The sequence below is a fragment of the Anomalospiza imberbis genome, chromosome 3, assembly GCF_031753505.1.
Source record: "Anomalospiza imberbis isolate Cuckoo-Finch-1a 21T00152 chromosome 3, ASM3175350v1, whole genome shotgun sequence".
In the NCBI taxonomy this organism is placed as follows: Eukaryota; Metazoa; Chordata; class Aves; order Passeriformes; family Viduidae; genus Anomalospiza; species Anomalospiza imberbis.
Window position 1 is genome coordinate 78,625,735 of NC_089683.1, and position 15,407 is coordinate 78,641,141.

At 35.8% G+C, this 15,407-nt stretch overlaps 1 protein-coding gene across 6 annotated transcripts in view; it reads right to left on the minus strand.

Moving 5' to 3' along the window:
- The window catches only part of BIRC6 (baculoviral IAP repeat containing 6), a 173,740-nt gene that overhangs the window by 120,916 nt on the left and 37,417 nt on the right, over positions 1-15,407 (minus strand). For all 6 annotated transcript variants that reach the window (XM_068185299.1, XM_068185301.1, XM_068185298.1 and 3 more), the window contains exons 12-21: positions 12,950-13,175; positions 8,613-8,773; positions 5,698-5,829; positions 4,331-4,462; positions 3,905-4,083; positions 3,298-3,428; positions 2,312-2,473; positions 2,073-2,204; positions 1,692-1,789; positions 354-501 (exon numbers count right to left, since the gene is read on the minus strand). In XM_068185299.1, coding sequence (XP_068041400.1) covers positions 354-501; positions 1,692-1,789; positions 2,073-2,204; positions 2,312-2,473; positions 3,298-3,428; positions 3,905-4,083; positions 4,331-4,462; positions 5,698-5,829; positions 8,613-8,773; positions 12,950-13,175 — 1,501 coding nt within the window. The remainder of the gene's footprint in view (positions 1-353; positions 502-1,691; positions 1,790-2,072; positions 2,205-2,311; positions 2,474-3,297; positions 3,429-3,904; positions 4,084-4,330; positions 4,463-5,697; positions 5,830-8,612; positions 8,774-12,949; positions 13,176-15,407) is intronic.

The following is a 15,407-nucleotide window of genomic DNA, read 5'->3' on the forward strand; positions in this document are numbered from 1 at the left end:
ATAGCTTTGTGAAGCACTGTGCCAAACAAATTATTCAATATACTTAATTCCTTCCAAGAGTCAAAATATGACATGCTACGTTAGTCCTTACAATAAAAATCATAAATAGTAACTTAAGGATTGTACAGACTTCAAACACAATCATACACATTTGCTAATTTAAAACGTGACACAGCAACTAAATTCAACTTTAATTTCGCACAAGTTAAAATGGTCTTCCAGAGCTTTAGCAAATTAATCCTAGCTCAAATACAGCAAAGTTTACACAACCTTTTTCAGAACACCAAAGGATGGCATTAGATGGTTCCTAGGCTTGTTTTTATTAAGTTTACAACAACTACATATCTTAGTACCTTGTTTGAAGTAACGCTTCCATTGGTGTTAGGCGATCCTGCAGCTGCCGGGACACGGCAGTCAGCAATGATGCACAAGCTGTGCTGCATCCTGCCAAGTCTTCATCTTTTACATAGTTCAGCAATACAAAATACCAATACACAGATCCTGCATTAAAAAAAATATTTCAGGTGAAACATGACATAAATTTTTCACTGAGAAAGCATACTTTAAAGGAAAATTAACAGAAGTGATAATTATCTAATGGTCTGAATCCAGACTAGGAGATATTCTACCCCTTCACCTTTCTTGAAAGGTTTCAATTAAGATTCATTCTGCAATCGTAAGTTTCTACAAGTACTTCCAATTCCTCTTATCAACTAACACATAACTGAAGGAAAAAAAGGGTTCCCAAGAGACAGCTTTGCACACTTCCTTCATTCCTCCTGCTCACAACAATCAAAATGCTCTTGATATGTTAAGGTGCTTGGCTAGGGGTTCCAATCTCATCAAAGCCAAGCCATACACCAGAGCCAAGTCTTTCATCCTATGGTTCTGGTTACTGTCTCCTTAATCTGTGTTTGCTGGAGGCACTGCTTTCATACAAATCATTTCTAGGAGCACAGCATTTATGTTTCTGTACAGAAACACAAATCTCAGCTTCCTCCTTCTCCTTCTCTCCCAGTGCAATTCATACCCTCTGTAGCACTGTTTTATGTGTTTTGACCTGAGTGGTAATACAACAAGCCTTCTGGAATGCAAACTAATTTTTCTGTAAGACTCATTGGTGATGCCAAGCTAGAAACAATTCAACAATATCCTAGTGTGAAAAGCAGGCCTTGCCACCCAAAATGCAAGGGTCATCTTCCCATTCCATCTGGCACTCCAGATGCTTCAACAAGGTGCTAAGACACAGTTACACTGCAATATAGGTAACAAAGAAATTTAATTTAGTTAAAATTTCCTTGTAGTGCAGAAGAATCAGAAGTGGATTGCTAGTTGGACATCATTTGGATAGTCAAGTTTCCTGACTATCTCCTAATTTTAAAAAATAATAGACTACCCTGACTGTCACTTATGTCAACAGAATCTGTTGTTGCTAAACATCTTTCAGAATTCTTAGAAAACTTACTTAAGCTCTTAAAAAATGCCAGCCTTCATGCTCTGGTTTAAGCAAGCTTATTTGCTTAAAATTCCACCAACAGCAAATGTCTGCTTCATGACCAGACCACTCCAAGGAGCATTTTGTACTAACTGAACAATTACCTCATTCTAATTTCACAAGAGAGTCCAACACAACTCAACATTAACAACAAATGCACCATGTATATTTATGACAAGAAACACTGTATACGTACCACCTGTGGCAGCAGCAGGCAAAAGAGGCATATTGTCCAGTAAAGCCTTCAGAAGAACTGATCCAAACCCTTGTTGACTCGGGTCACACCTGCCATTGCTACAAAAAAAACCACAGGCACTTGAACATTTAAGGATGAATGTTAAAATGAATGAAGAATAAAATCTCCTCCAGGAGATGAAGTTGAAAGACTGGTGTTCTTTGCAGTCATACCCTAAACACATATGTCCTGAACAGAACATCTACCAGATCTTGCTGCTTTATGAATTCAATGTCAAACAATAACAAACAAAACGTTCAGTTCAGAATGCATGCAAATCCCCAAAATACATGTAAAACAGAAATAAAGAAAGAGAAATATATGCAAATAATTAGCACTGACCTGATGCATAGTGCAAGAAATCGTGCACATTTGTGAGCTATGCTCCGCCCAGCTTCAAAGAAGCAAACACGTATAATATCAGAAACACATCTACGTGTTTTAGAAAGCAAACTGTCATTTCCTTCCTTTGAGCTGTGAAAACAAGTTGCACACCTTAGAGAATAATATAAAACGATTTTTTTAAAACAAACTGATACTGAGACACAGCCATGATAATTTGAACATAATTCCTCCCTTACCTGCCAGGGCCATTTGAATATACTCCGGCCAACCAACAAAGTGTGTCGAGTACAAGACTCTGAGCATGTTCTGTAGTCAGACCATCCTCTGTCTTCTTGCAAAGAGTGGTGAGCAGCTTCTCATGGAACTCTGAAAACTGTAACATTGCACACCGTTGAACTCTAGGGAGGAGGGGAAGGAAAGAAAATCAGAATTAACCAATATGGCCATTCTCCAGCTTTGTATCCTGTCTTAGGAGCAGCAAAAAAAGAGAATCCCAGATGAAAGTAAAAGGAGTACACAAGCATATGCAATACTTTCTGTGCACACATTTCCAATCATCCTATTTTCTGCTCACAGAACTTCCTGCATTACAATACATCTAGCAAACTTCATAGAAGTTTTTCTCCCCCATTAACTTGTCTAGCAACTTCTAAACCTAAACAAATTTTCACCATCTACAGAACTTTTATCAACTGTTTGCACATACCTCTTTGCATCCTCGTTGACCTCTTTAAGCCCGTTACAGTGCCACCACTGTAGGGTGGCAGCTGGTAATACACTTCAAATACTGTATTACCTGCATCTAGGTCTGCAGTACCAAACCAAAGACTTCAACCATTTCTTTGTTGGCTAAACTTGATTTGGAACTTTTTGACAAATAAAATAATTTCTGCCGTAAGAAACAAGGCAATGTGGAAATAGAAAGGGAAGATGCTTCCTTTAAAAAATTATGTTTTACCAAGAACACTTATTTACTTTTGCCTTTTGAAGTCAGGCAAAAAAACCCACTCAACATAAAATTTCATGCATGGTGTTATTTCACCACAACTTTCACAGCATAGTGCCCTCTTACTTGCAATTTACAGGATTTTTCATACAAAATAAGCTTATGAAATAACAACTTGAAACAGTATCTTGACCTGAGCTATTTCAAGAACTAAGCTTTTGATGAGAAGCATAACTAAAGCTAGTATTTCTTCAGAATTAAAAAACACCTACTAACCTTTCCTTTGAAATGGAAGTTTTTTTAAATCTTCGAATTGTAACAGAGACTTCTTGAAGTAAGTCACAGCCTCGCAGATTGTCTGATTTTCTTGAAGAAGTAGTGGCTTCCATTTTACTAGATGGCTTTTCCTTATATTATTGGAAAAAATAACATTCATAAATCACATTGGTTCTGATTTATTTTTATACCTTGTTCAGTGAAATGCAAACAGTTTGCTAAAATCTCTCAGTTTGAGCACTGTACCAAAAAACCCCATTTTTATTCACTAATTGCTTTAATATAGAACAATACACATGCACACACACACATCTTCACAAAAGGATAGGAGCTATCAACGACTGAAAATACTCAAAGGAACAGAAGTTTCAAAAACAAGTGCGCAAAATGTGAAAATGGCAGAACAGACCTTTTCAATTCAATCTGCACAAAAGAAACAACTTAGAAATGTTGAACTCTAATTCTTGAAGGTGTCAACACAGTGTCACCTCTTTAGAACGTAGTTTTTAATGGATCTTAATTCTGCTAACAGCTGCTTCATTTTCAGATGACATGAATGATACCAAGTCTACAACTACCAAACGTATCTTCCTTGGATATTCATTACCTTGCCTGCTGCAACTTTTGCCAACAATGAAGCAAGTGAATGGCCCTTGTTCGTCTGAGGTTTTAGGGGAGGTATTCTAACCACTGGTCTAATGCCACCATTGCAGATTTCTTCTGTTCCTCTGTCATTCACTGCTTTGACATGAATTAAAAATGAACGATATTTGCCACCAGCCATGCCTAAAAGTGGAGAAGAAAAAGGGAGGGGGGAGAATTTGCACAGTTTAAACAGACTGCAAGTTGTAAACAGATCAACCATGTTAATTACAGTAGTTTATAATTGGTTGTAAACAGCAACTCACTATGGTGTTATATAGTGGAATTTCTGAATGTACAATTAAATAACAAACCTATGTCTGACTTCAGAAGTACGAGATGCACTTCAGTCACACAGGCTTCATGCAAATAGCATAATAAACTGGTTTACCTTTAACAAGCTTTGGACTTGTTAGTGTCAACATTCCAGCATGTCCTGATAGATCAAGTCCAGTAGCCAGCCATACTGGACCACAAAGTATATCTTCCTTGTGTTCCTCCAGAAATGGACACAATCTAAGACCTTACAAAAACATGAATAATATGGATCTGAATTAGCCATAATTCAGTCATAAAATCTGATCACTTGCATGGATTAAAAATGCACCATGTCAAACTCTGACCACTAAATACATATAACTTTACATAAAAAAAGACTTGAAGTTCACTTTTAGACATTTTCCAATGAAATCAATTGATTTGAAACCATTTTTAAACTAGTTTTAAAACCATTTTCAGCTGCCGTATATGGATTAATATATATCTTGACTGGCTTACAAAAACCACAAAATACACAACTGAGAAATAAAAGAACCAATATATACAGAGCTACAATCCTTAATGGGTCGTAATTGAAGCAGGACGCACTGTTTAAAAACAAAACTAAATGAGTAATAAATTTAGAACAAGGGTGGCTTAGTTTCTTCTGTGGGATATACAAATTATTGAAATCATCTTCACTCATCTGCTGCTGCTTTCTCAGCATGAAACACTTCCTTTCAGCACTTTTATCACCCCTTTGATCCTTCCCCCCATCCTTTGTACCCCCTCCTTTCTTGTAGTCAGAATCATAGAATGGTTTGTGTTGGAAAGGACCTTGACAGTCATGCTCTAGATAAGGCTGATTACATGAGAGCAAAGAAGGTGTAAAGTAAGACTGTTGAAAGGACCAAGTAAAAGAACCATCACTCTAGAACTGAGACATTCCAACTGACAAATTTTAGTCTGCAGCTCTCCTCACTCAGACCCACTCATTGCCTTTCACAGTCTAAGATATTTTGTGGAAGAGTGCTAGTTAACAACGAAGTTATAAAAACAGGCACAGTGTGATGTTGCCTAGTTATGAATTCTTTACGCTCTGTTCCTTATTGGTTTACTGCAGCAATCTCTATAAAAGCCAGGTATGCAAAGAAAAATTATACTAAAACTAGCCAAAGAAACAAAATAAAATACTGCTGAAACAGGCTAGCAATTTAAATTTGAAAGGTCAATCTACTTGATTTCTAAATTCAAATAAACATTAATCTGCTTGTAAGCACCAAACGTCTCTAGTAGTTTAGAACATTTCTGGTGTGTTTGTGTAAAACTTTCAACTCATACAGCAAACAGGTAAGAAAGAAAAATAACTTTGAAGACACCTGAGAAATTAGTCTATTTTAATGTCTGATAAATTTTTGCAGAGGAATTCAAATTTATCATTAAAACAAGAAAAAAGCAAGGTCTTTCTAACAGAAGTATAACAAGATCAACAAAACTTACATTGTGGTTCCTCTACATCCATATACTGCATTTCTTCACTGAATTCCACTAGTCCTGCTTTTCCATTTCTCTCCACTTCTATATTATGAGCTGGAGATAAAGGAAATGCAATTTGTCTATCTACTGCTGCTTCTGGAAATAAAAATATTAGCATGATTTCAAACACTGTTCAAGGCTCAGGAAAAACAGAAGTGGTAGTCTTCATAGCAAAATGATCAACTTTCTCCCCACAGCAATATTTCTAATACAAACCTACAAATATACAAAGACATGTTTCTCATATGGATTGAAGTTGCAGCAAATAGTTAAAACAATAGTATTCCTGAATGACTTGTAAAGAACCTGTTTTGGTTTAACACTGTCCAAATTCTTTTCCCCTAATAATCAACTGCAGATTACTCCAAAGCAATTAGATTCCAGTACTGAAAGTTTGGTAATTTAAACTTTAAATAAGTGGATTGCTCTTGCTGGACATCAAACATTATTTTGGTAATACTTAAACATAGGCCCTTTTCCAATTAAATGAAGCACATGAATTATAGATGAAGAGGACATGCAAGTAAATTAACAAGAAGCATATACAGTGAATTAACTGCCAGACTAAAACCATTAATTCCCAACCGGAAGAATTATGCCTCTGGCCTTCCCATTACTACACACTACATATTTAACTGTTTCCAGGGCTCCTGTCATACAAAAAAAATGACTGAATAAACTCTGCCCTGCACATCTTCCCTACGTCTCATTATCTTGTAATTTTAGTTCCTTTTTCTCCCCATGGAAGGAGAGAAGTTGAGGGGGGGAATTAATAGAATTTCAGTCTGGGTTTTTATACATTTCTAAGAGCCATCAAATAATGTTGAATATTACTTCTCCCTAGTACTGGAACATTTTGGTTAAGATCTATCACAGATATAAATTACCTAGCTTTGTCTTCCCTTATAATGAAATCATTAGTGTCCTATTATTTTATTCAATAGTGCATAGAAAAAAGGCAAATGTCACTAAAGTTCTTCTCCAAAACTCAAGAAATTGAAAAGGGAAGGAAACAACTGCAATGCAGTTACACTTGCAGAAGATGTTGGTTAGTTGTTGATCTCCAACCCTACTGAATAAAAAAAGACTTTGCCAAGGCTGCCTTGAAGTTGCTCTCCCATTCCCCAGACCTTTCCAGACTGCCTGACCCCCCATTTGATGCCTTTGCTACCTTGCAACAGAAAAAAGCGAATTCCAGTATATTGCATGCAAGGAAGTGAAATGTCATTTTCTGGAAGAGCTCTGTCATGTCTTCTGATCAGTATGCTCTGCTGAAAAGCATTCACAGAGAGCTCTGGCAATTTAGTTCACAGCTAAATCAAATGTCTCCAAGGAATTACCAACTCATGGAACTGTTTGCTCAGAAGTGTTTAAAATTGAAGCATTAAGGAAAAGAGTTTAGCTTTTCTTCTATTGTTTTGTTCCATAGGTAAAGATTTTCAGATTAATTCTGACATCCAGATCTACAAATGGACTGAAATAATGTTGAAAAGAAAGGTTCCATTCAGGAGAGAAACATGGGCAATCTGTTCTGGCTTTTTCTTTGACAGAACAAATTCCTTCTACATGTTAAAATTTAGTTTTTACAGCAAGGATTTAAAAAAATGAAGAAACTGATGTTGACTGCTGTCCTGCAGTCACAGCTAGCACTTCTGTTAAATCTAAACCATCTTGAACCCTACAAGAATAGGGGTTTCTCAAACAATATTACTATGCCAGAATATTTTCTTCTTGGGTTTACAACCAGTTTACAGTATTTAAGAGAGCATCTCCAGCACACACTTTTTTGTTGTTAAAAACTGGGGGATGCTACAGAGTGAAGTTTGATGAAAGTGTGTTAATGATCTTTGAAATGCTTATATTCCTTTTTGAAATTTACCGTTACTCTTGTGTTTAAGTGGGATGGTCTTACCGAGCAATTGAAAAAAATAGCAAAAAGAGGGAAAAAGGGCTTTTATGATCATGCTTGCTGTTCTCCTCAACACAATTTATATCCATCAAGCAATTTAATAATATCTGACAGCAAGATTTCTCTGAAATAGCCAGTCCCAGAAGCTTTGGAAAAAGAGGTGGCCAGATAAAGAGAAGCAATTAATGCCTCAATACAAGTAGGTGCAGCATGTATTACCTTCCACGCCTAGCAGACAAGGCAGCAGGACACGAAACAAATGCTCTCACCACAGGAAAATCCCAGTGGAGGCACTTCCACATCAAAGAACTGACTTTTCAACTTATGCTACCCCCTCACAGGTTCCCTGAGAGCTAGTAAGATGCAGAGTCCAGACAGGAGTCTTCCCAAGGTACGAGAATTCCTGACTTTGGTCTACTCTGTCAAAGCTGCAAGGAGTAGAAGGTGAAATCATACTGCAGCTTTCACAGAGCTTAGTCAATGAGCCAAATGATGAGAGAATTTTCAAGGAAACCACAGGATTTTTTACTTCCATCACAAAACGCCTTGCTATTTTCTCACTGGCAAATAATCTTCTTCTATGACTTGGAATAATTTAATATATCAAGATCTTAAAAGAGCATAATTTGTTTAATCAGTCAATCTCTAGAATGATTTACAACTGACAATTTATTTTTAATGACTGTAGGATCAATGCAGTACAGAATTATAACTGAGTTCAGTCTTTTTGAGCTATGTACTTTTATTTGCATAAATGTCAAGATTTTGAAACTGTTTACCCAGTTTGTCTCCCTCATATACATTCAAGCATGATAACTGAAAAGAGCCCATGATACTGGGAAACAGAATAAATCAGTGAAAGCGAAACACTTACACAAAATACAAGAAATTTTTCTGATATACATCACAGAGAATAATGAGTTTAAGAAAATAAATGATGTTTTGAAAGATAACCTATTTTTTTTCTTACCATTGACTTTCCCTAAGCCTGGAGCTTTATTTTTCAGTAAAGTCACTTGAATCTGGGGAATGTTTGTGATGTTTGAATTCAAAACAAATTTGAAGTCCACATGTCCAACCATACAGGCTTTTGGTAGAACTAGTTCAAAGACATGCTCATCCCAGCTGTTGCTGTCAGGAAAAAAAGAAGACAATGACCCAGTGTACAGAGAAAATTCCCATCACACAGGCAGCATCACCCAGTCCATTCTGCATCTATGTACACTCTCTTTAACAGGAAGAAAAACTTGTTTTGCGTTAGTTGACAATTGATATGACAGGGAGAAGTAATGTTCACATAAAACCAGAAGTGGAAAGATTCCCCATTACCTTTATTGCAGTATGGTTTCCATATCACTATAAATACCAGTTACTTATTTCCATGAAAAAAAGGTACAAGAACAACAAACCAAGCACAACACTACAAGATCTATCAATTAGTGAAGTGTATGAAAGAATGATCAGAGAGGTACCTACCTTGTAATTTCTTTCAAGTTGCCCTTATCCATTGTTTAACACTTAACAATGTCACTTTCCAGTGGTACAAAATCAACATATAGGAGACTCAAAATACTATTTTCAAAGTATTTTTTAAAGGACATTTGAAAATTCATACAGGATGAAAAGTGCCTCTTACCACATGCACACTCAGAAGCCTGTGCGGTGCAAAAGGGTGCAGCTTTCTTTTATTAAGTCACATTTTTGTTTTGAAGACAAGTTTGGTTTACACTGAAAGTGTAAACTTGAGACAAGTACCCCTTGATGATCCATTCCATAGTTTGATACACTGGGGTTTGCAAAAAATAGTTCAAACCAAAGAGCAATGAAAATAAAACTAATTATATGTCAATTGTCCTGTTTGTGCACATTTTTAAAACTAACTGAACTTCTTGATCTCCTTAATTTAGCAGTAAATATTTTTTTTAAATGTAACTTTGATATACTTATTTAGCCGTATAACTGAGAACACTAAGAAACTGATTATGCTGCTCTAAATATTTTTGAGACATCTTTCTACTATCTAATTCACAAATAGGTATTTTAACTTCAATAGCATGCTACACATAAAGTATTGTGCAGAAAACCATTTTAAAATAGATTAAGGAATGGTGCAAATATATTTATTTCTTTACAGTAATATCCCTGATGGCCAGATCTCCTTCAGGCACATGTACTACAACGTAAAAGAGATTTCAGGTACAAGTAATGAAGTGGCATGCCAGCTTTCCAGAGCTAGCAGCATAGAAAAGCAGAGATTTTGAAAGGGAAGATGGACAGAAGCAAGAGAATTTGTGGTTATGATTCAAGAAGGCACAGTGAAGAATTTTCAGTTAACTTTACAAAGAACACAGGTAAATAAAATATAATGAAAATGTATCCCATTGCTCTGGGGGGGAAAAACCCTAAAACCTCTGTTAGCAGCTGTAACAGTAAATATTTAGAATCACTCACGCCTTTCCTCTAGCTTGGAGTACATATAATCCAGTGCCAAACAGATGTTTGGGGGTGGTTTTTCATGTCATGCAAAGCATGGACTAAGTAAAACAATCAAAGGAGCCAGACTTCTGAAACAAAAAGTAATATTCTGCTCATCCAATTTTAGTTAAAGATCTGGTACAAACCCAGAAATTAATAATAAACCACTTTGTCTGCAGCAGTCTTTTGTAGTCTATGTGTTGCATACAATGCACACAGCCATAGTGAATTACAACTGTTATTTATCTACCCTAGAAATCTATTTTTGACAGAATTGAGCAGCAGATGCTCAATAGGCACATATGGAATTAAGAATCTCCATGAAGGTCTCACATTAATCCAGCAGTGAAGAGACCTTCTTATACCTTTGACAATAAACTTCATAATCTAATTCTGTCATTAGTTAAAAGACTCCCATTTAAAGTTTTCTTTTAATATCTCACAAGTTGCTTTAAGTACATCCTTTATTCATGTGCAAAGCTTCAAAGTAGCAAACAAATTAATTTACTTCCTTGTTATTTTCTCATATATTAGCATATCTATCCTAAGTTGATAACCCAATGCAAAGTTTTAAATTTAGGAACTCTTCTACCTTTGAAACCCTTCAAATTTATAGCATCTTTCTAAAGAAAAACATTCAACCCATGCTGTGTTCTAAGCACCAATATACCATCATTCTCAGCTACAAGGTATTTTCCAACACACTTATTCATTCCTTTTCTAGAACATGCATTGTCTGATCTTCCACTACAACTGAACATCACTATCTAGCTCTTCCTTCTTTCATATATTTTCAAATAAATCTCCATAAGATGAATACATCCTACATAAATTTGAGATAAAACCAAGAAACTCAGATGTCATTGTTTTATCCATGCATATTAGAAATTCATGTACTTCCCTTTTAAAAGAATTAAATTCATTTAACATTTCAGTTACATTACACCTGAAGAGACAATACTGATATTTAGATAATTCACAAGGAAAATCACACACTGCTTTTCTTTTTCCTTTGAGCACAGTCTTTTTAAAATAACAAATTAGGATTGTAATATAATGCCATTTTCTAAAATACAGTTACAGGATTATCTCTTTCTATCTATTTGAGAAACAAAAGAATTACCATATCAAATTGCATTACTCATCCATCTAACACTATAACCCCACATCGTGATAGGTATCAGTATGAGGCACTCAAAAAGGGGATAAAAGGAACCTTATATTAAAGACCAAAAAAATAATCCAGAAATCAATCAGTTATTCTTCCCATGTAACTTTTACTTAAGAGCTAACATGGCTTTCAATCTTAAGACTCTACCCTAAGAATAAAGGGACTGTAATTCAATAATTTTCATCATGAGTCATATAGCAGCTGTCAAAGATTTCCAGTACTAAACCAAAACTTCTAACTTTTCCTCTTTACAATCCTGTTTTATTTAGCAGCAGGCATAATTCTTTTCCTCTAATGAAACAATATACATAAGTTAATTTTCCACCTATCCCCTTCCAATTAACAGCTATTACCTTCACTGCTTGCTTAATTGTAACTTCATATTGATGGCTTTTTACTTTTCAACCGTTGCTGAACACATTTGGATAATCAATAGTTTTAACTGGAAGTTATTTTGCAAGGAACCACCTCTCTTCCACTTGATACATACAGAATATTTGACTTACACAATGCAAAACCACAAGATAAATAAAGGCTTTAAAGCCTATAATGCATTGCAAGTTTTCAACTGTAGCCTATGAATATTTATTTGAAGCAAGTCCAACTCCTGTTATGTGTCAACCCTGGAAACGCCTGCATCTATTACATGTTTTCCCACCTGGAATGCTTCATTATCACATGCTATCTTTCAGTTGTTTATATTACATGCTTTTTCTGCCCCACACATGACCTCTAGCTTCCCTAGCACCCTTTGGCCATTTCATTATTTTCACTATATGGCTATTTCAAGTCTGCATGACAATCCAAATGTTACACATCAGTGGAACAGATGTTTAGATGACCTAAAAATCCTGTAGTATGTTATGCACATCCCTTAATAAAACAAAAAATATTTCTATCTACATTGTGTTTCTCCAAGCATTTTTCACAAAAAAAAACTACACAAAGCTACTTCAGGTAGGTTTTAAGCAATCCTGCAAGGAGACTGCAACACTGTTGTAGTAGTATTTAGGATCCCAGAGGAATTCCAAGTTCTCGTGTCATGTGTCAAAAACTAAGTCCTGCTACTCATACCATGTTGGTGCAGTTCATTTCAATGAAAATACAGCCTAAACTTTAGCACTACAAAGGCTCTGGAGCAGCTTAAATGTTTCATATATAAAGATTTAACTTGAATAGACATAAAACCAAATTCTACCTTCATTTGTTAAAGTAAATTACAATACAATTTAATTTAGGACAACTAATTAGTCACATTGGCACCCACAGTTTGCATTTTCTGATTAAATAATGTATTAAAAATGTGTGTATACATAAGAAGGGTGAATCAGACTTCTACAGAAAGTTTCAAGAATACCTCTAATTCTGGCAAATGTGCTTGTCTATTTATGTAATGTTATGACCACATTTGGCAAATAAAACTCCACCAAATCAAAACCTGACTTTTCAATTTGTTTCAAGGTCCACTAAAATGCCTCTGGCAATCTCACCCACACCTATAATGCAAACTGCCAAATGGGGATTATCATCTTTGCAAACACATGCTCTTAAACTTGTACACTAGTTAAAAACAATTAAATGGCATGAAATTTGTGGTTGTACAGCTACATCAACTGGTGAAGCAATGCACACAGCTCCTCATGCGCTGTTCCCCTACGTACCTGTCCGTCTGTAGCTTCCAAGTCCGAGTGTGCTGAGCTGCATCCCCATGGTGCTGCTGGTGCAGATGCTGAGGGTGCCGCCTCTGCTGCTGCTCCTGCTGGACTTCCACCCAACAGGGAGGGACAGTGGCTGAAAACCGTGGTGTCAAGGTTTCAAAACGGGTCAGTTCCACCAGGGATGTCAGTGTCTCAAGGGAGAATGGCTGGTCCACCAAAAGATCAACTCCTGAATAATTACAGCACATACATTCATTACTACATAGATATTTTTTCCAGAACATCCTATAAAAATAGTTTGAAATATATCAGAACTGCTACAGGCAAAATGAACTACAAGTCGTATGAAGGTTTTCTAGTTAAAAAAGAGTAATAATAAATTCTAACCCCCCCCAAAAGCACCACCCTAAAGAAACAACAGAAAACAACTACAAAAATACCCAACACAAGCAACCAAACATCCCAGCCTTGAAGCCTGTATCCTTTGAAGGCAGTTCACTTGGAATACATTTTCTAAATACTGAGAGCTCTGAGCATGCTGTCTGGAATTCAGCCAGAGGCATCAGGAATAAGTAATTAGCCAGCTATACTTTGAAGATGTACAGCTGATTAAACACTTTTTTTTAATATCCCAACTGACTCAGATAAAAAAATTATTTCAGGAAAACAGACATACAGAATTACTAGGCATTTTTATCACTGTTTAAAACATTACTTTGGCCCCTTATTATCAATATTGACTTGTTTTATGGTGGATTACTAGAACGTTGTTGAAGGTTTACTCTGAATTTACTTTAAAGAGGGGTAAGTGAAAAACAAACATGTTTTATGTTAAGCACTTAAAAGACACTGGGCCTTGACAACTATTTTGTCTTCTTGTCTTTATATTTAGGCCTTGTACCAAGGAAACTAGGGCATTAATTGAAGTATTGAAAACAAAAATATCCCAGGAAGTCAAACACCTAAAGGAACCACAACTGAAACCAAAAATTGATAATCAGATTTCCTCAGACATACAAAATCCCCAACCAACCAAAAAACCCCAAACCAAAGCAAAAACAGACAAAAAACCCCAAATCAAAACAAGAAAACCCCAAACAAAACTCAACCAACCAACCAAAGGACTCCCACCAAGCAAACTTGAGGGAAAATAAGACATGTATATTTTCTAGTATTTTGAGCATTTTCTCTTAAAAATGTGTTTTGAAGGAAAAGTTTTTACTTGTAAAGAAATCATGTGTTTCAAAAGAAGAAATTTGCTACCTGACTACTACTGTCACCACTCGAGCTGAGGAGATAATAATACACCAACACAAATACCACCCTCGCTGCAAAGCCTAAACCTAGAGAGTATCGTGAAAAACAATCCAGGTTGACTTGGAGGTGAGGTACTTGGACAGGTAATAAATTCACTCTCAACTATAATAATTTCTACTTTTCAATTTCAGGGGCAGGAAAATGCCAAAGAAATCAAAAATGCTTTAGAAATTGAATTTCAATAATACAGCAAAGATCTTCACTTTTTAAACTGCTAAATGTGAACCTCATTAGCTGGATGACACTGCAATGAGAAGTGAGATCATTGCTCAAACTGTACAACAAGACTATCTTTGAGCAGACTGGATTTTTCTGCTTCATTCTCCATCCTCCTCCAACAGAAACAAATCCAAATTCAGAGTATTCACAGCAACCACAAACATGAAATCAATGCCTAAAACTGAAAATTAAGGACTTAACTTTCCACTGCTGTCAAGTATACTTGGCTTCATTTAAAAATTACAAGACTCTAACAAAGTGTTATAACAAGACAAACAGCAAACTTGAAAACAGGTTTTAAACTGGTCAGGAAGACCAATATTCTTTTTTAACTCACTTTGAAAAAAGGCATTATTTTAGATTACTTCGCCACAAAATGCCTCAGTTCTTTAAAAGGAAACAGTAATCTATGATTGCTATAAGAATAACTAATTTTCTCTTAAAACAGTAAAATTTAATATGCATCCAAGTTGCAAATTCAGGCTAGAAAATAAAATGCAAGAAACACATTCTAGAATGCAAACAACGGAGAAAAATAAACACATAAAGCCCACAGTATAAAGGAACAATATATGAGCAGAAGCTTCTGCTTGTTGCAGGACTTCATTTCCCCAAACAGAAGCCTTTCTCTTGAGCTGTATCTCTGTCTGAAAAACATGCTAAGACAATAGTGGAAGAAAACACTTGTTATGTTTTTTAGTATGTAAGACCAAAAGAGAAGCAACACTGATATTATAAATCAAAGGCTGATCACGATCCACACAAGTAGTGACAACCTCAGTGCTGAAGAAGTTTACACAGCCCTAACAATCATTCTCATATATGCTAAAAGCCCTGTGTTATTGACTTTGGTATCCTCAAGAGTTCTGCAACCATTTGGTTTCAAGAACTCCAATCCAGACCCCTCATTTCAGCACTGGCTTCT